The sequence below is a fragment of the Mesoplodon bidens genome, assembly GCF_964165515.1.
Source record: "Mesoplodon bidens genome assembly, chromosome: 9".
In the NCBI taxonomy this organism is placed as follows: domain Eukaryota; kingdom Metazoa; phylum Chordata; class Mammalia; order Artiodactyla; family Ziphiidae; genus Mesoplodon; species Mesoplodon bidens.
Genome location: NC_138166.1, coordinates 26,806,368 through 26,828,976, shown reverse-complemented (window position 1 = coordinate 26,828,976; position 22,609 = coordinate 26,806,368). Strand labels below are relative to the sequence as shown.

General features: G+C 36.4%; 1 protein-coding gene across 1 annotated transcript in view; it reads left to right on the top strand.

Annotated features, from left to right (window-relative positions):
• Positions 1–20,885, top strand: part of SEMA3E (semaphorin 3E) — a 263,684-nt gene extending 242,799 nt beyond the window's left edge. The window contains exons 15-17 of the mRNA XM_081244517.1: positions 386–453; positions 1,961–2,100; positions 16,355–20,885. Of these exons, the coding sequence (XP_081100643.1) occupies positions 386–453; positions 1,961–2,100; positions 16,355–16,807 (661 nt within the window). The 3' untranslated portion in view covers positions 16,808–20,885. The remainder of the gene's footprint in view (positions 1–385; positions 454–1,960; positions 2,101–16,354) is intronic.
• Positions 20,886–22,609: the final 1,724 nt, after the last annotated feature.

The following is a 22,609-nucleotide window of genomic DNA, read 5'->3' as shown; positions in this document are numbered from 1 at the left end:
GGATACGGGTTCGTGCCCCGGTCTGGGAGGATCCCGCATGCCGCGGAGCGGCTGGGCCCGTGAGCCATGGCCGCTGGGCCTGCGCGTCCGGAGCCTGTGCTCCGCAGCGGGAGAGGCCACAGCAGTGAGAGGCCCACATACCGCAAAAAGAAAAAAAAAAAAAAAAAAAAAAAAAAAAAAACAGTTTTCTATAGATCTTATCCATTGAATAACATTCAATGGAAATATGGAAAACTATGAAACTTGGATTTTATCCTGGTTTCGTATGACTGATCAGTTTTTTCAGTAGCAGAGTACTACTTGAAACTTTAATGCAGTTGGCTATCTTTTAAAGTCTGGAAAATTGAAATCTGAACATCTCCTAAATGCATTTACTTACTTTCAGGCGGTTCCGCAGACAAGATGTTCGTCATGGAAATGCAGCTCAGCAGTGCTTTGGACAGCAGTTTGTCGGTAATCCATAGAAAATCGATTGCCATGGGTTTCTTAGAGTGTGCGTTGAAGATAAACTGCCAGCTTCTTAAAACAGGGTCCTTGTTTTCTTTGTGATTGATACACACTAGAACTATGTTCCTGAAAGTATTCTGTTTTTCCATGTAGTTAAGATTTTGTGCATTGGATATATAATCTTTCCTAATTAGGAAAATGTTTTATCTACCTACCAAGCTTTATTGTTAGAATTCAAAAAGGGGACTCCAAAACAAAAATGCTGCATACTTTAGGTGGCAGATGCCACGGTGATTTGCAGGATTTATTTCACCAGTTCAACCCTGGGAATGTCTTCACCATGTTTTTATAACTTACAGTAATTTTATCAAGAGTGATCTAACTTGAATCAAGTCACCTACTAAGCTTTGGATAGAATAAAGTGGAAAACTTCGACTCTTTCACTGCGTTTCTGATGAAAGGTGGTACGTGGTCCAATGTGTAAAGGAAGAGAGAAAATTTCAGCTGTAGACAAACGTAGAGAAGTCAGACAAGACGGAAAACCACCGTCCTGACTCTTTACACCATGATGGTAGTTGGTGAACAGGCTGCGCTCACCAGGAAGCAACAGGGGGAAGGGGCACCATGATTGGGAGACCAGAGGTATTTATACACAGCTCCAGAGATTGTGGTCCGGGATCAATTTGCTAGACCCCGGGCTGATTCAGGATTTGATGCAAGATGTAAGCCTTTCTCTATTAGCTAGAGAAAGATGGCATTATAGTTTTAAGGAAATTTAGGGGTCAGTTTTGAATGCAAGGAGGACTCAGACATAGAAAAAAAAATCCTGGGATCTAGTACTGAATTTGATCTTGGTTAAAAACAACAAAGAATAAATCCACTTGCTTTTATTCCAAACTGCAGTTAGGTATACTTGCCTCTCTGCCCATTTGAGTTCAAGTTCAGTGAGAGCCTTTCTGGGCCAAAATACAGATTATAATCAAGAAGCTCTTGTTCACAAAGTCCTTAGTTCAGTTTCGTACTCTTTTCTTCCTTCAGGAGCCCCGTATCTGGATAAGTGCAGTCCATTGTCAAGATAACACACACTTGCGTTTATGTAGTGTCATATCTCCTTGATTTCTGCTTTCTGCCTTTGGTTGTAATCATGAATTGTAGTTCTATGCCTTGCTTAATTGTTTGGGGCTCACCTTCTCTTGCCCGCTTTATCAGTGGATGTTGCCACTGATTTTCCATGAATTTAACACTGTTGCACCTTCTTACTGATCTGACTGTTACATCCTTTGGAACCAAACTCCCAGTTACTTCTTGCTGTCTCACTCCATAGCCCGCTGTGCCTTTTTAATGCCTAGATTTTGGTATGCTACTCTCCCTAAATAACTCCTGTATAGAAATTAACAATGAGTAATAAAAGTTACTCACTTTGCTATAGGGGTCTGAATAAAGAATCTTTTCAAAAATATTGTTTGCCAGTAAAATCAAAGTCTCAAGGCTGATGTTAACATTTATGTTATAGGGGATATTTTGGATAAGACTGAGGAACGATTGGCCTATGGCGTAGAGAACAACAGTACTTTGCTGGAATGTACCCCGCGATCTTTACAAGCAAAAGTTATCTGGTTTGTGCAGAAAGGACACGACACAAGAAAAGAGGAGGTAATTCATAGCTGCACATTCACACCATGGTGTCTTGCATACAGTGTGCCATCAGTAGATAGATGATACTTTATTTGGGTACTTAAAAAATTAAACAATCTATTGTGCTGTACCTGTCATTTTAAAAGTGTTTTTTTTTTTATTATGTGTGATTTATATACATATAAATATATGTGTATATATATAGGTATATGTATATATGTATATATAAAGGTTTTAAAATACCTATACATGTAGGTTTTTATATACATCTATATTTATAGACATATATAAATAAATTATGTATGTATGTATAAATACAATTTGGAACCTAGAATTAGATTTTAACTTAGGAGCTTTTTTCGGCTTCATGATCTTAGTGTCATGTTGTAAAATTATAGTCTCAAATTGTATCACCCAAGGCAGTGTTTTAGAAAAATAGCAAAATTAAACACCATTATCACATATATCTTAGACACATGGATAATAGAATTGAAACAACAGTAGCAGCGACATTAAAACAGTTGTTGATAAAGCTATTAAATCATATGTGAGACATCAACTCAGGGGTTCCACTGTTGTCCAAAGAAAAGGCATCAGCTCTTTTATCCTTCTAAGCAGGTTTAGTGGTGGACATTATATTTCTATAATTATCTAACTAATGAGAGAGGAACGAGTTGGCCCGCTTTTACAGACGGAAGACTAGGCAGCATTTAAAGCACACATACAGAAGAGTCTGCATAGATGCATGCGGGTCTAGGGAGCTGGTTTTATGTAGGGAGGGCTCAAGGGTGTGAAGCAGATAAAGCTTAGGGGAGGCAGATAAAGCATTGTTGATGTGGGTGTTGAACTTAATTTTGACAAAAATGGAATTAGAAAAATAGAAAATTTGGTTATATGAAAGGGTGATAGACTTGGTGAATACTGGGGAAATGGTCCTTAGTAAAGAGAGGGTTACAAGTTGAATAAGAGGAAGAAATTCTAGAGGGCTGCCTTAGGACACAGAGGACAGCTAATAGGTACTCATAAGATAGTGAGTCAGGAAAGTCTGTACCTCATTTTGACGCTGGAGATGAAACCTTTGTCATCGGAAGTTTAAATGACTGATTCTACATGTAGAGCACAATTACATTTTATGCCTTTTTTTTTTCCCTAGCCTGTTGTGAAACTAAAAATCCAACATGTTTTTGGTCGAGAATCATAAAGTACGTTCTGGGAGATGACTAAACTTCTATATCCCAGGTTCCTGGGATAGCTATTAGAGAGGAAGATGATACCTCAGCTTAACAAAGGCTATTAGAAATAGTATAGAAAGGCAATCAGGAGAGGAAAATTCTCCTAAAGTTTCATGACATCATAACAATAGATACGTGTCCAAAAAAGTTACAGTACACTGCACTGAAATAAATTATTGATTTAGTACTGAAGTATTTTCCATTGCACAAATCTGAGATAAAACTGGTTTTTAAATTCCATTGTAACTGACTTGGCAGGAGAGGACCTGGGAATATTCTATAGTTCCTCCAGTTGAATGGCTTCAGAAGACAGAGAAGTAATTCTTTCATCAGTAGTTTTCTTCACTCAGTATGTTCTGTTTCTGATTTGGAACTCAGTGTAATCTGCCTCATTTGGAAAACTTTACCAAGTCATTTTGACATGCTGCATCCAGTAGTGTTCAATTTTAAGTTTCTTTATCATAGTAACATAATCTACTTCTTTTTCCCCAAATTTTAGTCCCTATTTTCAGCTACATTCCAATTTCCTTGGTATATTTACTGGTACTCGAAATTTTGAGTTTACTCTATGCATGACAAGTTGTATCATAATCAGGTAGTGCTTGATTTCTGTAGACATAACAATATGTATTGATTTATTCACAATCTAAAACAAAACAAAACACACAGTTGCTGACTTCATCAAAAGCTAAATGTGCTTGCTGTGTACACAAAGCAAAATGACTTTACATGTGTATTCTTTCAGAGTTTTTTAGAGTCTATTGAGTTTTTTTAGCATTTAGAGTTTGGACCATTTTTGCATTCTAGTTACTATAAGACATATAAGATAATTTTATTATCAAATCTTGACCATTGCACAGGATGTTTAAGTTCAACTAGTCCAATTCTTAACTCATGTGGGTATGCTTTTTTAGAGTATCCCTGACAATGGCCGTCAAGGCTCATCCTGGATGCTACAAGCCACGGTCAGACCATAGCCTTTCTGAAAAATTTTGATTGTCATATCCTTTTATTGAACTGCTATTTTTGAGTCTGGAATCCACTTACAGATGCACCCTCAACTCTCCTGAGCTGTCCAGAAATCATGTATTCAGGTGGATGATGTTTTTGCTCCAATTAATATGTAGAAATGCTTCGTAACCAAATTTCTAGAAAGCTTTTAGCAATTCAGTTATCTGATTTCTAAACTGGATCACTGCACTTCTCTCGAATGTGCATTTTATAGTTTCTTGCTTCCTTAAATAACACATATGAAACGTAACATGTTATTAATTCCAGAAATGTTTATGGAAAGCCTAATTTATAAGTACTTCATAAGGGAGCATTTTCCCTTGGCTTGATGACCTGGTTAATTGTGGTGTGCATCGTGATTATGACATCCTGGGGGAGAAGCCTTCATAGAAGAGACTTGGGAGATGAGGCTGTTCTTTAATGTGCATCTACTGTATACAGGAACTGGGGTAGGCGCCTTACCTTATTATTCTCGGATCTCACAGCTGCGCCTTACGCATAAGAATCCTCATCTTACAAATGCAGAAACTAAAACTCAAAGAGGTAGAGCTCATAAAGTCAGTTACAGACCCAAGGTTTGAACTCAGGTATTCCTGCCTCCTAAGCTGAGCTGCTTCACATTTATTCATCAGCCAAGTAACTAGGAATTTGCTATCTGTGTTTTATAAAATGTACCATTTTATTCTTAAAAATGTATTTATAGATGAGATCATTGAGACACAGAATGTTTAACCACTTTCCTGGTTATTCATAGATAGTGAGGCAGATTCAAATCCAGGTCTCTTAGTTCTTTCTACTGAATCACACCATCTTCTGAAATCAGAATTCTAAATACAGTTTCACATGCTCTGACTAGCATGGGGCAAATGGAAAACTGTTCAGTGCAGAAGTTCTGGAATTTGATTTCTGAAAAATGCTCCTGTTGTCAGATATATATATATGTGTGTGTGTGTATATATATATATATATATATATATATATATATATGTACAAATATATATCTATATTTTTTTCCATCAGAGTTTAGTGGAGCATGCTGCTTCAGCTTTGTTGGCACTCTACCTCATTTTCTTGGGTTTTAACTAAAATAACACTTTATTCATTTATTTGAAACTTATTTAGTGAGCACCTATTATGTCCCGCTTTTGTAAAACTTGTACTCTGGAGAACAGAGAAAGATAGTAATAATAATAATATGACTAAGTAAGAACATTATTTAAAGTATCAGATGATGGTAAGGAGAAAAATACAAGAGAGATTACTTGCAGGGAAAGGTTGCAATATTAAATGGGTGGTCATGGAAGGCCTTACTAAGAAGTTCACCAAAAAAGTGACATTTGCAAATGACTTGACAGAGGTGAGGTAATAAGCCATGTAACAGTGTTGGATAATGGCTTTCTGGACAGTGAGAACAGCAGGTGCAAAGGCCCTGTTTCATCAGGAGGGCACCTGATATATTAGAAGAACATCAGAGTGGAGGGCAATGTGGCTGGAGGAGACAGAGCAATAGGAAAACTAATAAACTGAGTCAAAAAGTGAGGTAAAGGGCCAGCTCATGCAGGGATTTGTAGGCCCTTATAAAGGGCTTTCGTTTTTGCTCTGAATTAAAGAGAAAGCCATTGGGTAGTGTTCAGGAGAGCTATGACATGATCAAAATTTGATTTTAAAAAGATGACTTCGGTTATTAAGACTGTAGCATGTGGGTGTGGAGATAAAGGTGGAAGCAGGGATGATAGGGACATACATCATTATGTTCAATGGCACAGCATTAACTGTCAGTGTGCCCTTCACCTACGAAGTCAAAGGATGGGCAAGTGGCCACCTCATACACATAAGAGCAAGTGCTTCACATATATTCTTTAGTATTATCGAAAATTGTGAAGGCTGTTTAATGTATTTAATATCTCAGAAGGAATGCATTTTCAACCTTCTGTTCTCATCCCCAAGTGTCTAAAATTAGTGTTTTGAATTCAATAAATATTCATTCACAGCCTAGCTGAATAGGTGGTGAACAAATCATAGCCTTAGCCTTGTCGAAGCCTATAGGCTTACAGTGAATACAGTAATGTGAACAGATAGTTATAATATATTGTGTTCATTACAACGTAGTATGAAACCACGGGAAAAGAAAATGGTCTCAATGGACAGGTCAGGTGTGGACGTGGCACTATGGACACTTAGGAAAAGATCCAAGGCAGAGGTGACATTTGAGCTGTGTTTTAATGGATAAATAGAAGCCAACTAGCAGAAAGAATGGTGTAATCATATGTGCTGGAGATGACAAACAATACGGTCAGTGTAGATCTGTGGAGGACATGAGGATGCAAAAATGACTAGATCCACCAAGGAACCATTTCACTTTATCTATAAGCCAATGAGAATGCCTTAGACACACTGTTTAGACACATTACTCTAGAAACTGGCTTACCAGCTTGGAGGATAAGCAAGATGTCAAGGAGACCATTTAAGAAGGTATTTCAGTGGTCAAATGAAAGAGTTTTGATCAAACTAAACAGTGGTAGTAGGAAGGGAGAAGACAGATTTTAATTTTTATGAGATAACATTGAGTACATTTGATATTTGAGATAAAAGAGAAATGATCAAAAGTGATTCATGGGCTTCCCTGGTGGCTCAGTGGTTGAGAGTCCGCCGATGCAGGGGACATGGGTTTGTGCCCCGGTCCGGGAAGATCCCACATGCCGCTGAGCGGCTGGGCCCGTGAGCCATGGCCACTGAGCCTGCGCATCCGGAGCCTGTGCTCCACAACGGGAGAGGTCACAACAGTGAGAGGCCCACGTACCATAAAAAAAAAAAAAAAGTGATTCATAGGTTCCCGGTTTGGGTGTTTGTGTGGTTGATGGTGCAGTGATGTGATTCCAAGAATACAGGGAGGAAAGGAAGACTTTGATTTTGGCTGTATTGAATTGGGGCTCCTGTAAAGCATGCAGACAGAGCTGTCCTGGTATATGCATGCCTGGGAATATAAAGCCCAAAGGAAAGATTTGGAATGGCAAGAGATATGTGAGAGACATTAGCAAAGAGGCAGTAAATTCATGGAGATAATAAAAGTAAGAATAATATAGCAAGCATCTATACTTAAATATGGCTTACTGTGTGCCAGGCACTGTCCTAAGAATGTTACCTATAGTAATCCTTTTAATCATTGCAACAGCCTTATGAAATAGAATTATTGTCCCCACTTTATAGATAAAGAAACTGAAGCGCAGAGATTGAGTTACTTGCACAATATCACATAGCTTGTGAAATCAGACTGAATTTGAGCCAGATATTCTGGTTTTAACCCTAGGCCCTTAGTTACACTGCAGTGGTGCCTCTAACTGCCATAGCCTGCCTTGGAGGCTTGGAATAAATAAGAAGCATTGTGAACTAAAGCTAGAAGCAAGGGGAAAACGCACATATAAGGAAAAAATAGGAGAAGAAAAAACTCCAAAATATGAAGAGTAAAATCGTTAGAGAAACAAGTCATAATTATAGTTAACATTCATTTAGTGCTTACTATGTGCCCTGTACTGTTCTAAGTGCTTCATGTGTAGTAACTTTTTAAAAACTTACAACATTTCTCTGTGGTAGTTAGTATTATTATGTGCATTACAGAGATAAAATTAAGTAACTGATGCAAAGTACACAAATGGTAAGTACCACTAGAGTAGTATAGCTTGAGGGAGTAGAGATGGTGCAGGTGGGGATGTGGTATAGTAGAACTCAGAGAAAAGGAATTGGATAAGGACAAAGTAACAAACAGCACCCATTGAAAAAATCAGAAAATAAGTGCCCAGGCTCTAGTGAGAACGTTCAGTAGAATGGTTAAGCCAGGAGCCATCTAGCAACAGGTGAAGTGACGCTGATGCACGGGGCTGTGTGGGATTAGAAACAGTTCGTATAGCGTTCTCAACCTAAAGGTTTAGGTGAGAAGTTTGAGAGAGGTCAACAGTAGGAGACAAGAGTTGAAAGAACTTCTGCTTTGCTTTTTTGGCTTAAGAAAAACAGTGACTTGGTCATGGTTAGAGGTTGAAGGGAAGTAGCCATGAAGAAGAAAATGTGCAGTTAATTGATGAAGCAAGATGAAGAGTATGGGAGAGAATATCATTACAGAAGTGACAGGTTGGATTCTAAGAAGGAAGAGGAAGAGCCCTCATTCTCTGAACTGAGGAGAAAAGAAAAGAAAGATTTTATGTATGTGGATAAGGGTAAGTTCATTTACAGAATCCTAGTTTAGCTGTTCCATAGGCCTTCTATAATTGTTTAAATATGGTGGCCGTATATATTTCTACATATAATTTTAATTTGGAATACAGCTCAAATCTTCCATTTATGAAGGAGGTATAAAGTATGTTTGTGTGATTGCAAAGGACAAAACTGTTAGAAACACAACTAAATCACCCAGAAATGATATACCCTAGTTTATGAAGTCTCAATTTCTGCAGTTTGATGTATTTGAATTTACAAGCCTCCAAAATAATTGCAAAAATTTAATTCTGAGTAACATCCCAAAGGAAAGGCATCCATACTTGTTAAGGCATGTGGTTGGAAAATTGCATTATTTCTCTATGTATTTCTCTTTCTCTAAAATGCATGCGTACTATATTTTAAAACTAAGTAATTGAGGGAATTCCCTGGCAGTCCAATGGTTAAGACTGCCTTCCATTGCAGGGGTTACGGGTTCAATCCCTGGGCAGGGAGCTAAGATCCCACATGCCAGGGCCAAAAAATCAAAACATAAAATAGAAGCAATATTGTAACAAATTCAATAAAGACTTTAAAAATGGTGCACATCAAAAAAAAATCTTAAAAAAAATTTTTTAATGAAATAAAACTAAGCAATTGAAAAATTGAAATATGCATTGATTTGCTTAGATTTAAATATTTATTTAAATATTTTAAATTTAAATATTTAAATATTAATTTAAATATTAATTTAAATTTATTTAAAATTACACTGTGTGTAATTTTCACTTATCCTGACAAAGAAAGCCATAGTTTCTTCAAGCTACTCAGATTAGTGTAACTGCCCACGTTACTATGCTCCTCATTTTGAATGTTTTAAGTTTGGAGTATATTATTTTTAACCTGAAAATAGAATAGTCTTTGGAACCTTGACAATAATTTAAAATAGAAGTTGGCAAAGTACAACCTGAGGGCCAAATCTGGCCCTCAGCCTCGTTTACAAATAAAATTTTATTTGAAAACTGCCACGCTCATTTGTTTACCTGGTGTCTATGATTGTCTTCATGCTACAACTGCAAAGTTGAGTAGTTATAACAGAGACCATATGACATATGAAGCCCCACATCTTTATAGCCCTTTACAGGAAATGATTAAAGAGCTCAAAACGAAAACGTATACAAGTAAAGTCTTATTAAGTACCTCTGTACTTGGGACAAAATATCTTTTCATGAAAAACCAAGCCCTCATTTTGTGCTGAGCACTATAATTTCATTGGAATGAGTTTTCAGCAAAACCAAACAAAATGAATATTTTCTTGGAATGTGTTCTTTGGGATTTTATTCTTTACTGACAAAACCAATGTGCATCCCAAAGACACTGTAAACAAGGTTGGGTTCTAGGAAGGAGTTCATAAATCCCAAGTGGGGGAGTTTCAGAGCAATCCCAAAATGCGTAAAATATTCTTCATGCCCATGCCAAAGTGGTATAAGGAAGGCCAGTAAGCTGCTGGTCCATAAGGCCATGATCATAATTTATCCCTTGGTAAGCATGGAAGATTTATTTCCCCCTTGATCTTTGTTGATCCTTTCCATTGGGGATTCTCTACTTAAGGGAAACTATTTTTGTGTGTTTGTGGGTCTTAAAAATAAAGTATCAATTTTATGCACCGTATAGACTGCTTAAATAATGCTCAGATGTGCATGTTTATTGTAGAAAATTCAAGAGAGGATGTAAGTTGACAGCAAAACTCCAGAACTTCAATTTGACTTTACTCTCTCAATTCTTTTTTAACTCTATACCAAAAATTTGTCACTTCTTAACTTCGTCTCCAGACCTACTGAGTAGGATAAATTCATCAAAGTTATTTAAATATTGTTGAGAAATCTAAGAGGCATAGTTAACTTATCAGTCAGCAGTTCCTTCTAGATAACTTAGAGTTCATTGCATCTATGCTAAATTTGTACAGTCTCCATGAAAGCATAATTTTATTGATGATTCAATGCATTATGGAGACAGCTTCTCTTGTAAAAACAAAAGAAAGAAAAGCGGGTATACAGGTTACATCTTTTAATGTTGCCGTTGCATTTTGTAGTCAAAACTCGGAAACTTTTTAAGCAAAATCTTATCTTCATTGTACCATATTGTTTGCTAGATGACTCATATTTTCTTGACCTTCACCAGTGCTAGCTAATCCACGACAGGGATCAGTGACAGCCCTAAGTTTACATTTCTGTCTTTATTTACATGTTTTGAAAGCATCAGATTTGTTTCACGTGAATATTATTTCTTTGTTTTTCTTGTTATCATAACATTAAAGCATGTGAACTCTTTGCCTCGTTTGAAACATCTGTTTAGTAGTTTTGATGTTTCTACTTCAGTCTGTTAAAAAATGTTCTCATTTTTTCTAAACTAACAACTATTTGCAGGTAAATATTCAAAACTTACATTTTTGAACCTTGACAAGCATGTTTTTATAATGTCATATGCCGCGTATTTTAGTTCTGGAGTAATTAGCAATATAGCTTATTAATTTCATTTTTTCCATTGCAATGGCAAAGACAGTTTCTGTTGTATGAAGGGAAAATATAAAGCAGCTATGTGATCATAAGAATGGATCTAGAGTTTCAGGTAGAACTCTCTTCTGTTAATTTTCCAAGAGAATGCTGAACACCTTTGAAAATTAAACATATATCTTTCTAGATCTATGGAATCAGATCCCGATCTGTTTAATCCCACTGAGACCAGTCTGACTCTGGACATCTGATTAAACGAAGTAACATGGTAATGCAGAAAGTAACTTTAAAAGTATATTTTAGAGACACTTGGATCTCAGAATTTATCATACTTTCCTCTTTCCTTTGGTCACTAGGAAATTTAGTTTTGAATTTATACTCCAATTAGAGTAGCTGTTCAGTGCCTTATGGTATGCAGTTTTGTGTTCAAACATTATCTTTACTTTCATCCTCTGTCCTCTTATTCCCCTCATCCTGATCATCCTGATATTCTTTTTTTTTTTTTTTAATTTTATTTATTTGGCTGATTCAGGTCTTAGTCGCGGCATGTGGGATCCTTCGCTGTGGCGCATGGGCTCTTTGTTGCGGTGCGCGGACTTCTCTAGTTGTGGCATGTGGGCTTCTTTCTAGTTGTGGCTTGCAGGCTCCAGAGCGTGCAGGCTCAGTAGTTGTGGTACGCAGGCCCTAGAGCACACAGGCTCAGTATTTGCAATGCGTGGGCTTAGTTGCCCCACAGCATGTGGGATCTTAGTTCCCCGACCAGGGATAGAACGCACATCCCCTACATTGGAAGGTGGATTCTTAACCACTGGACCACCAGGGAAGTCCCCTTATATTCTTTTTTTTTTTTTTTTTTTTTTTTTTTGCGGTACGCGGGCCTCTCACTGTTGTGGCCCCTCCCGTTGCGGAGCACAGGCTCCTGACGCGCAGCCTCAGCGGCCATGGCTCACGGGCCCAGCCGCTCCGCGGCATGTGGGATCTTCCTGGACTGGGGCATGAACCCGTGTCCCCTGCATCGGCAGGCGGACTCTCAACTACTGCGCCACCAGGGAAGCCCTCACTACCATATCTTTAATCATCATCTCTGCAGCTAACCCCTTATAGATCTGAGTGAAAATTTCTAAATTATTATCTGTCAACATCTTTCATTTCTATAACTCTTTCCAGCTTGCTTTGCAGAATTTCTGCACCATCTGCCCTCTCAAAGCAGTTCATGTGGGTTCCCATTTCCCTATATCCTCACCTATATTTGGTATTTTCTATTTTTTGCCTTTCTTCTGGGTATGATGTAGTATTTTGTTTAAATTTGCATTCCTAAAATTACTAGTAAAGTTGAACATTAAGTTTGCATACTTACTAAACATTTGGGTTTCTCCTCTGAATTGCCAATTTATATGCTTTTTCCATTCCACCTTTTATTTCTCTTTGTTGACTTTCAAGAATTCTTTGCATCTTCTGTGTACATTAATCCATTCTTGAACATAAATATTCCAAACTTCTTTGATATAGTTGATATTTTGAATACATTTTTCACAGTATAGAGTTCTTATTTTTGATAACTTTCTTCTCAGCATCTTCTTGAGTTAGATTTACGTTTTCTCCAGTTGGATCTTTGATCTGAAGTAAATACAACTTTACTTGTTCTCTGTATAGTGTGGTAGGTTTCCCCAAATGAGCTATTAAGTAATTCATCCTGTGTCTCTTGGGGAATCATCTCTGTCATATAGCAAGTTCACATTGGAAAGTGTTTTTAATAAAAGGAAAATTTTATTTTTATACTGTAATATATGATACATTTTCTGTAAGTCAAGCAAATTTTTTAATTGAAAGAAGGCCAGATAAACAAACAAATACATAAAATTATTGGTCTTTATTTCTTTACTAAAACTGATTTCATTGTTAAATATATTCTGAACTAACCAATTCAAGGCCTATGTCTGTCCATTTCCTATAAAAAGTGTGGAACCATATCATATGGTTGATACACATGGAAGTCACTGCTTCTTCATGACTAGCTATCAGATGTGCAGGGTTCTTTGTTCAATTACTTTTTTTATTTGACATTATGAAACATACTGAATCAATCTTTAAGAATATTAAAACCATTTTCATTAAGAGATTTTGTGTTTTTATAGATTGCCTATAAGAATATTTGATAAAATGATGTATTATGTACCGTCTTCTTGACCAAGGAAATCTGGTCTGCAGACAGAACAGCTGGGTGAAAACAATTCTGTAATAAAGATTTGATGTTGAAGGTATCCATGTTAACAAAAGTGGAAAGATTAAATCGTGGAAAGACTTCAAATACAAATTTCTAAGTCATTTTTTATTTTTAGGCATTCAAAGGCCATGGAAAATATATTTAACTTTCAAAGCAGTTTAACCTTCATAGTGTACAGCTGTCCAGACTCAAGAGTTAAAACATCTTTTCCTGAATTTATGATTCACTGTAACCAGGAGGGGAGACCAAAGTTCCAAGACAGGCACTATCTATAACATGCAAATAAATGATGTAGGACAATTCCCATTGTAATTGTCATGCTTCCACATTTTTGAACCAGTCTGGACTTTATCTATACACAGTGCAGTTTCTCAAACTTGGGTTTCTGATTATGAAAGAAACACCTGCTTTTTATACCAGACTTGGAAACAGAAAACAAAAAACAAGAAAGTACTTCTCATCCAGTGATGAAAGGTTTGTATTTATTTCTATTTTTGCTTTTTGTTTTATTTCAAAACACTTTCATAGACTGCTTGCTCTATGCCAGAGACTAGGCTAGATGACTTTGGTGTTTTCTCATGTATTATTCACTCTCACAGGAGGTATAGTAGGGAGAGATCAAAGGATCATATTCGTGATGATGTTTGTATGCAGATTCTTTTCAGGGGAAGACAGTGTCCTGGAGCTGTTTTTTCTGTGTATCTGTGGAGCACAGACCTCTTCTTTCATTAGTTAGTAACTGCTCCTGAAATCATGCTTGTTTCCTCTCTATCCAAGTCATTATTGAACTTACCTAGAAAAAGTGAATAACTTTTGGATGTATCTTTACTGGTATACCCCATTGTTTTGCATGTTTGTGCACTATGAACTAATTAGTATGTTCTCATTTTTCAGTGTGTTCTGAGCACTCACTGTGGAATATTCAGAATGATTAGGAGATAGGCCTTTGCCATTATGAAACTTAGTATATGGTTCAAGAGATTAAAATTGTATGGAAAAATAATTTGAAGAGGAATAAAAATACCAACTTATGTACTACAGATGTGAATGCTATTGAGTTACAAAAAGAAACAAAAGATTTTTGTGGGCTGTAAAGAAAGTATTCATTTAAGAAGGGAAAATTTAAGCCTAGAAGGAATTTTTTTAAGTAGTGGATGGGTGGAGTTCCCAACAACAGAAAGGAGTTCAACTAATGGAAAGAAAGACTAAGACCAGAATAAGAAGTGCGAAATAAGGGGAGAGTTCAGGGGCCAAGAGCAGTGGCAGTTGTGAGGAGGAAGGTTTGATTCTAGTATCGTATAGGTTCCCACCACCACCTGCCCTTAAAAGTAAAACATTTTCTTGGGCTGCTATTATCACTTAGAATGTTCATCAAATATTCATAAGACTGAAACAAGAAATGCATTCTTTGTGCTCATAGCTTTTCAAATATAGAATGAAAATAAATTTACAAATAAAATGTAAATAAATTATGCATCATTTAAATGTTTATTTAATGTGATGACTTTTTTTCGCTGAAATAAGGTATCTCCATGAACATATTTTGGAATACAGACTACCACATATGTGTGTGTATGTGTGTGTGTAAAACATCTATCCACAGCACCTTGTGCCATATGATGACGCAGTCCCCCCACACGTTGTTCAAGTGACTTCAAAACCTTTTATGTACATTACTACGTAGGGATGTTGTTTGGTTTTCATATGGCTGGAATGTATCATTAACATATTAAATTTACCTTTGTTCTCAGCAGCTGGAAACTATTCAAGCTTTAAAAATGGTTCAGAATAAACACAAACACTCACAATGAGGTTGATCTTCCACACGATCCCAAATAGAGTGTATTAGTTTATATTGATTATCATGCAAATAAACACATTAAGAAATCCTTCTAGAAAATTCATTCATCTCCAGAAGTGTTCCTCTTCCACCAAGCCTAGTGAGAAACACCACATTAAGCTGCTTTGGGATAGACAGTTAGAAAGGCAGAATCTGGTTCCTTGAGCAATTCTCACCTGCTCAGAGGAGCAATAGAGTCTGAATAAATTCTCAATCAGGAGCATGACGAAAGGGAGTGGACTTTGAAGAGTAAAATAGTACCCATATGTTGACATAAAGGAGAAAGATACCAGGTATAAGAAAACGTATTACAGGACTGTTGTTATGTATTTGCAGGTAATGTTGCAGGCTCTGGTGTACAAAGGTTAACAGGTGAGATGATGGTATTAAGGGAAGGAGGATACTTTGACATTGGGTGTGAAGGAGGCCTGAAGAAATGACATTTAGTTCAGCCTTTCGAGATGAGAAGGAGCCAGCCGTATGGGAGTCCCTCTAGGTCCTGAAACAGAATCAAGTTGGGCATGAAAGCAGAAACAGAAAGAAGAAGGATTTGGGGGAGACTGCCATGAGATAAGGTCAAAGAAACAGTCATGAAATATGTAGCAAAAAATAGTGAAATGGAATGGATGGATTTTTTTTTTTTTTCCGGTAAGGAGAGAGAGTATAGGTATCCCAGCTCTCTCAACACAGGTCCTTGTAGGTACATTGATCATTATGATCTGGGAAACATAAGAACCCTTGAACTAATAATAATAATAATAATAATGTGAGCAATGGCATTTGTTCTGGCATTACAAAAGAAATTAAATTTGACAAATCTTCATTTCACTCAAACTTCGAGTGCTATGCTGAACTGGTCTCAGTTTGCTCTTAACAATACTGATGTAAATTGACCTCAAAGTCATTGATATGAAGTGATCTCAATATAAATAAGTTCAGGACACACACACACCTGATGTAATTACTTACCTCTTTCTCATATATATTTATATTATATTTATATATAGTATAACAATATAAAAGAAATATATGTATTAAAATATGAATATATAAATAAAATACTAACATAATTTATATACATTTATATAATATATAGTTAATATACTCATATAATAGGTATATAATATATATAATTATATATATGATTTTTAGGATTTCATCATACAATAACAAAAATGAAAAATTCTAGATAGTGGAAAGGGTTATAGGTTGGCATTCTTTTGTCCTGGATAATACTTCAGTGCCATTGATTTTCTTGTTCTTGCAGGTGAAGACAGATGACAGAATGGTTAAGATGGACCTCGGTTTACTCTTCCTAAGGGTACGCAAAGTGGATGCTGGGACCTATTTTTGCCAGACAGTAGAACATAGTTTTGTCCATACAATCCGTAAAATCACCCTGGAGGTTGTGGAAGAGGAGAGAGTGGAGGAAATGTTTAACAAAGACTACGAAGAGGACGGGCCTCACAAGATGCCTTGTCCTGCTCAGAGCAGCATCCCACATGGAACAAAACCCTGGTACAAGGAATTCTTGCAGCTGATTGGTTATAGCAACTTCCAGAGAGTAGAAGAATACTGTGAAAAGGTATGGTGCACGGATAAAAAGAGAAGAAAGCTTAAAATGTCCCCTTCCAAGTGGAAGTATGCCAACCCACAGGAAAAGAAGCTCCGTCCCAAAGCTGAGCACTATCGCTTGCCTAGGCATGTGCTGGACTCCTGATGGGGCGAAACCATCTACTGGCTTCTGAAGAATTTATATTTAGAAACTAAAAAAAAAAGAAAAAAAGAACGAGAAACCATCCACCTTCTTTGCATTACTTAAAAGAGATTTCTGTAATATAGAAAGGACTATAAAGGTGTTATGATAAATTATTCTATATACTCATTTGACTGGTTGAATCTTACATAAAATTAACTAATTTTTTAAAAACAATGTATTGCTTGATAATTTCACATTATATTTATCAAAAGGTGACCATAGCTGTAGCTCTGAGTACTTGGCTGCTTTTCCATGACAATTATTATTACCCTGGGAAGACTTAAGATTATTGCAATATTGCTGAAAAATTAGAGATTTTCATAATCATGGCAAAAATAAATGTTTTAATCCTTCTGAATTTTGCCTTTCCACCACGATGTAAAACATATAGAATATCAGATACTTCAACATTCTCATGTGAACCATCCATAGTCTTTAAGAATTATTGTGTTAGTGTTGTCTAAGCCATGAGCTTTATGAAGCAGGTGTGTTGTAATTATCGTAAACCATGAAGGAAAAATTGTGGTCACCTTGAGGCTTGTGCTTTTCATAAAACATTCATTAAACCACATTCACAATAGTTCTGTTTCAGGATGAAAACACATTCTTTCAATTTCACTCCAGTGCAGGAAGAAGAAAGTTAAGGTAACTTCTCAGAAAAACAGCAAAATATGTCAGAACAGCTGGAGTGACAGATTCTAACTGAAAACATTTTTGCTGCCCTCTTGTGGTAGAAAAGGTATATTCTCCTATCTTTTTTTTAATTCTATGAATTGTCCAGGAAAGATCTGAAACCAGTTTCTCAGTAACTATATCTAGCTCATTTTCAGAAAAAAACTAACTGGAGTAAAAATGTGTTAATGCTTATATCATGTTTTAAAGTGGAGATAATATGTTTATTATTACTTCATAAGCCCAAAATGAAGATACTACGGCACTGAAGCTCTATTAAAACTTAAGTTTTATGCCTTTTAAATAATCTTCTGTGAAATCTAAAAGATATTCCAGGAACATGTTTTATTATTTTAAAAAAAGTAAAGCATTCTGCTCTCAGATATCAAAATTTCCTTTCAATTTTATATTAACAAATAGGAAAATTGTTTCATGAGGTTCACTTAACTACTGAGATGTTTAGAGCACCTTAACTTTTTTCTTATAAATTTTATCAGAAGTTTTTATTTTTGAGAGTGCTTATTTCCTGAAGTTTTTTCTTCTGTTTTACTTAGCCGTTAACTTTCTAAAATATGAAATTTTGAGAGTTTTCATTTAACCAAAAACTAAAAGCAAGTGAATTACACATGAAAACAATTATGAATATTTAAATGTTAATTTTTTTTTTTTTTGTTTGTTTTGTTTTTTTGTTTTTGTGTGGTACGCGGGCCTCTCACTGTTGTGGCCTCTCCCGTTGTGGAGCACAGGCTCCAGACGCGCAGGCCCAGCGGCCATGGCTCACGGGCCCAGCTGCTCCGCGGCATGTGGGATCTTCCCGGACCGGGGCACGAACCCGTGTCCCCTGCATCGGCAGGCGGACTCTCAACCACTGCGCCACCAGGGAGGCCCAAATGTTAATTTTGAATAATGTTAATTTCAGTTTTCAAAATTAGCTTATAGGCTATACAATTAAGAAAGTTAAGGTGTTGATAACTTTTGATGGTTTGCAATTTCATTCAAACATTAACAAATTTAAGAAAGTTTGGAAAGCTCATTCAATAAGCTGCCAAGCTCCAAAAGTCCTAAAGGAAACAAATATATTGGAAATTAACATTCTCTGAAAAATGCAGTTGTTATTTACCTAGAAATCCACTGGAGGTCATTGCTGCCCACCAGTATTAACCGAAAACTGTATATGTTTCAATAAAAGCCTGCCCAACGTGGAGAAATAGAACCGTAACCACAAATCACAGGGACGGTCCTTAGCAAAGTTTATGTCTGAAATACTCAAAGTGAACAGATAAGGCAAAGCATAATTGAAAATATTCTTCCATTAACACAAGAGAAGGGAAAGTAGGATTTTCTCCTGTATTCAAATTTTTTTAAAAATAAGGCAGTTGCGGTGTAAGTAGTTATCACTTTAAATAACACACACAAGCAGTTAATAATAATGGTAGCAGTAACGTCAATTGTGAACTAAAATATTTGGTAACTGAAGAGAGAAGACTAAGGAAAATAACTTTTCTATGATGTAAGTCTTAAGAATAAATGGTCCTACAAGCTGTTCAACTAAACTGAGATGACTATTTTAACAAGAAAAAGAAAAAAGCTTTTTAAAATGCTAACTTGAAATAAGCCTGATTAGAAAATTTTGAGGACACAAGTTCACAGTTTAGGGAGAGCACTAAATTTCATACACACTTATTTTTCTGTTTTCTCAGTTTCTGTCTCTCTGTCTCCCTGCCGCCGGCTCCTCCCTCCTCTTTTCTCCCCCCATACGTGAGTGCAGGCACACAGTCACACACACACACACACACATCATGATATACTTTAAGATAAATCTCCATTGCCCTCTCAAAAGACAAATCAACAACCTATGCTGTCCTGTCCTTCTTGAGAATCTGAAACATACCACAAAAACATATTTGCAATCTTTTGTTCTGTCTGGCATTAGAAATCAAATTTAGAATCTCCTTTGCGACATGCCCAAGCTTGGAAAATCACAAGTGAATTGATCATTTTTATCCCCTTTTTCTTGAACTCAGGAAGGGCACATACTTAGTCAACTGCCTTGACTCCAGCACATTTTCGCCAGACCCCATGCCCTCTGGGAACACACAGCTGAGAAAGAATCATAACCCATAACTACCCATCCTAGATTGAAAGGGACACCTCAATGTGGGGTCAGTCTCCTTCTTCAGCTGTCTTCTATGTTATTCTCTGGGGAGGGAGAGGACCTGTGAATAGAATGAGTTTGGCATAGGACAATGTGCACCTCTGTTTTCAGTCTTGTGTCACCCATTGAGCTAGAGATGGAGATTTGTTAGCTAGAAGGATTACAGCTTGAATGGATCTTACTTTATGATTTGTGAGGTCTCTTCCACATCTAGCATTCTACATTGCTAATGTTTTCTTTTGTGGTTATTACTGAATATTTCAGTGCAAAGCTATCAACTTGGAGAAACAGGAATTAAAAATAGTAATAAACACTAATAAGAGCTCTAGCAAAAAGGGAACAGAAAGTCTTTGCCTGCTTAGTAAGTGGCAATTCCAAATATATTTTAGAGTTTTTTCCTTCCTAAAGTTAGTTAAATACTTAGGATGTTTTTAATCAAGTGTGTAATATTTGCTATAGGGTGTAGGGTTTTGTAAATCTTCATAGTTATTATGGACATTTGTAAAATTTGTAAATTACAGTAAATTGTTTTGAGTGTTAGTGGTAAGCATGAAACAAACACAGCAGCTGTTGTCCTTGAAATGAATTGTCTTCAGCCTGACTGATGTATTAAAAATATCACTTAGCATTGTATAGGTATTTGAGACCCCAGGAGAAAGTGCCACAGTCATGATGCCTGCAAGGAGTTGCTGTTATTTTTCTTAGAGCAAAGTATCACATAGAGGTACTTCTTCAAAAGCAGTGCTCATTTTTCAGGCCAACAACTGTTGCATTTGAATCAGATATAAATAATAGATTTTCCAGAAACACTTTTGATTGTAGTATGTTATGTAAGCTGGTATGTTTATTTTATTTTTCTTGGGAAGATAGCATTATCCTTTTGGCTTTCATTATAAACTCAGTGTGTTCTGTTTGTGTCTAAATGGCTTAGTTACAAGCTGGAGGACTGTATTGGGGTATTTTTGTCTGTATGGCTTCCTTTTATTTGCTTGCCTGTGTCCATCACAGCATGTGCCATATTGTTTCTTCTCACTGATGATAAGCCATGAGACTTATTACCATCTGGTGGCAAGCTACAAAGACCATTGACAACGGGTCTGTTTGACTCTTGCATGAATCTGCCACTGTACACTGCAGAATTTGTACCATTATGTATAATTTCTATTTAGTTCAACTTAGAGGATAAAGAAATAAATATTTGTAAACCCTTGAGCGCTGTCCGAGGAGTGTTTTCTCACTTTTTGGCAGTTGAACCCCAGTTTCATAACATGTCAGGCTGAACGTAAACATACAATGTTAGACAAGCACTAGTTTTTAAGAAGTTAGAAAAGAATTCAGTTCTCTTTCATTTCAAATGTGTAAGTCAACTTTCTTATGAAGGAGAGTTCATTCATCTCAATACCTTGCAGCAGTTGGATTTGTTTATGTCACATCATGTTTCTAGGACCAGCATCCAGAAATCCCTTTCAAAGCTGCATCATCCAGGTAAGAGATATGGAGAATGAATGCCTTTAAAATGGTAACTAATAGGGTATTTATGATTTTTACAAGCCTCGACTGGTATCTAAATTGCTGTTTTCTCTGCTATTTTTTATAAGAACTTGGGGAGGTCATTTATATGAGATTTAGTGTTAAATGACTCCTTCTTTGGGGAGTTTTGTTTTCAAGGCCAATTTTATTGTATCGGTAAGTAAATAGTTCCGATGTTTTAAAGGAAGATTTTGGCAGCAGCCTAGGACATGTTTCTGGCAGCTTTGTGATATGACAGTGCCATTACTGCGTATACGTTTCACACTTGCATTTATTTGTAATACAGGCCCTACTTTTAGTGTAGTATTTGATGAACCCATTGAAACTGCTTTTTACATCCATACTCAGTCATTAGTCAAGGAAAAGTAGAGAAACATTTGTGGGGATTAGAAATCTCTTACCTGTTATTCAAAGGGAACAGAAGTATGCACCCCTTTTTATTCAGAATTATGTGCCAGGCAGTGGATGGTTGCTTAATAATGCCATTAAGTTATGTAGATAAATAAAAATTGAATTATATTTGTTCTCAGAAGATGTTTTCATTGGAAAAATTCCAAATCTTCATTTTACTTTATGCACGGAGACACTCAACAAGAGTGTAGCTTTAAAATTTTTTTTTTCAAGTGTTTTAAGTGTTGTGAAAAGTACTTCTAATTATGAATCTTGGGACTTCTGGTCAGGATGGCATTGAAAAGCCACGCTTTGATTCAGAGGAGCTGCAGTGATGTAGCAATGATAGATAGTACATAAAAAGGAAAAATAATTTAACAAAAAAAAAGAAAGAGACAAGTCACAGCCAGAAGGTGGTCATCTGCAAGACAGGAAGAGGGCTCTCATCAGGACTGAAGCGGCCAGTCCCTTGATCTTGGACTTCCCAGCCGCCAGCACTGTGAGAAATAAAATTAATTTGATGTGCAAGTCACCCAGTCTATGGTGTTTTTTTTTTACAGCAGCCTGAGCAGACTAATACACAATGAAAGCACAGAGGAAGGCAGAGAGATTAAGGAATAAACAGAAACATGCAAAATGAGCCTACAAACAAATATTCCAAGGCATTTCAAAATATCTGAAGTTAAGTGAAAAGTGATATCTGGAAAAAGTGATGAGAAGTGGCCTCTCAACCATGATTGTCAGCTTAGAGCAATCAGGTTAGGGCATTCAGAAAGAATTTCCATATTGTAGGAGGTTTCTTCTTTGTGGCTCAGAATAGGTTTGGGGGGAAGGGAAAGATAAAATTATAAACTCAATATTCAAGCAGAAAAACAAAAAGAGCTAGTGACAAGCAGGATGATCCCTTGGAGATTATTCCATAAATTTAATCTATTTTGAAGGAATGATTGAAGAGTTTCTTAATTTTACGTGTTTTTTGTTTTTGTTTTTTTAAGCAGCTTAAAACAACTCAAATT